The sequence below is a fragment of the Marmota marmota genome, unplaced genomic scaffold (assembly GCF_001458135.2).
Source record: "Marmota marmota marmota unplaced genomic scaffold, marMar, whole genome shotgun sequence".
Taxonomy (NCBI): domain Eukaryota; kingdom Metazoa; phylum Chordata; class Mammalia; order Rodentia; family Sciuridae; genus Marmota; species Marmota marmota.
In genome coordinates this window covers 2,062,781-2,064,602 of record NW_025999897.1, presented here as the reverse complement: position 1 = coordinate 2,064,602, position 1,822 = coordinate 2,062,781, and the positions used below count along the sequence as shown (strand labels likewise).

Genomic DNA, 1,822 nt, shown 5'->3' with positions numbered 1-1,822 from the left:
GTCGTCCGCCGCGCGCGGCCGTCGCGGGGCCTCCGGGACCTGCTGCACCTGGGATCTGGGTGTCTCCTCCGTGCTCGCGCCGCCGCTGGGGTCGGGCTTTCTGTTGTGTGGCGGCGAGGCTGCGGGGTGCGGGGAGAGAAGTAGTGAGGGGAAGCCGGGGGCCGTGGGCCGGGAGGAGAGAAGACGGGCCTGGAGCGGAAGGAGGATCCCTGGGGGCAACCCAAGGAAGGGCTCTGGGAGAGGAGGAGACTGGGGACGAGGGAGAGTTCACAAGCACATGTAAGAGCAGAGGTGGGGAGGCCCAGAGACCTGGAGTGATGGAAAGAGAACCAGGAGGACGCCCCTGTGGTAAGAGGAGGGACACGTTTCCTAACCCTCAAAGGAAGGAAAGAGGGGTCTTGCCGTCTAAGAATGGGGCCAACTAAGAAAATTTTGCAAGCACCGTCTGGGGAATCGGAGGCCTGATTGCAATGTTCTCTTCTGTTAAGGAACCTTTTCAAATCTATAGTTTTTCAAATTACAGCTTTTTATTCTAGAACTCAACATTTTTTATAGCATTAGTTAAATAGCAAATTTTTTACCCATATGTGTGTGTGTGTGTGTATGTGTGTATGAAAACATCCGGCTTTTTCTATTTACAGTTTGTTGAGAAAGTACCAAGAGCAAGCCCCAGGGGGAAAAGTCTCATGTTACAGGTTCTCCTAATTGTTTAAGCGCCCCTGACAACAGAACTATTTGGTTTTCCCATCCCCTATTTACACTATCCTCTGGGTCTCTGCAGAATCAAGCATTTGTGAGTGGATTTTTATCTGGCTTCTTGGACACTACTTACTGGTAAACCACAGCTTAGAAAGGGTTTTAAAAGCTTGACTGGGAGGCAGAGGACCTTAGTTAAGTGTAAAAGCACACATTGCTTCCAATTTTCTCCCCATTAGATGGTGGAGAAAATCTCCTAAATGGTATGATATGAAGATACACTTTTTAGATTATTAATAATTTTTCTCCAGCTCTACAGACAGGTCAGTGAGCAAACCTCAACCAGCTTGGAAGCTGGGCAACGTTCCATGCCCAGTTACACAACATCAACCCCCCACCCCCGCCCTTTGCCTAGGTCCCAGTACCCTCCAATCAGACACAAGAACTGGAAATCAGTCTTAATTTTCCCCTCCCTTTGCATTAAAGAGCTTGATCTGCCTTTTTGGAGCTCTGGCAATACTTCATTTAAAGTGATTTATCTTGCCAAATTGATAATCTCCTTTAAAATCAGGTTTTGCCCAACAATAATGGCTGGTTACAGTTCATGTTTCTGCAAAGAGGTTGATTCTGACTCACTATATTGGAAGGGTGTATCCTGCACAGCTGAATAAAGTTCTGGTGGATGTCCAGTTCCTGACTGTCAACTGTTGACCTCACAACTACTTCCCCGTTGATATCACCATCTGTTGTCATGGGAAAGATGATCTGATATTTGGGTTAAATGCCACTGAAGTCATTCATCTCCATTGGAAAAATAACCCAAAGTAAATTGCCCTGTGAGGTACGGAAGGTATTTTTTCCCAGAGATAACGAAGCGAATAGAGCATCCAGATAAAAGCAAAACAAAAACACGATTCTGCAGAGAACGCCTGGTTTCTTCATTTCCCTCAGTAACAATTTCATGTCATGCATGAAATGTGCGTATTGTGTCTTAAAAACAAACCCTGGCTCAGGTGTCCCAAGGCTACTCGCCGGGGCTGCGGGGAGAGGGGACAAGTGCCCGGGGCTGTCGGACCTCCGCTCGCCTTCACCTTCGCCCCAGCCCTCCTGCGCGCACCCGGCGCGG

The 1,822-nt window shown here is 48.5% G+C and overlaps 1 protein-coding gene across 1 annotated transcript in view; it reads right to left on the bottom strand.

Moving 5' to 3' along the window:
- CUNH17orf58 (chromosome unknown C17orf58 homolog) overlaps window positions 1–1,822 on the bottom strand; it is a 4,263-nt gene that overhangs the window by 1,893 nt on the left and 548 nt on the right. The window contains exon 2 of the mRNA XM_015504832.2: window positions 6–119. Coding sequence (XP_015360318.2) covers window positions 6–119 — 114 coding nt within the window. The remainder of the gene's footprint in view (window positions 1–5; window positions 120–1,822) is intronic.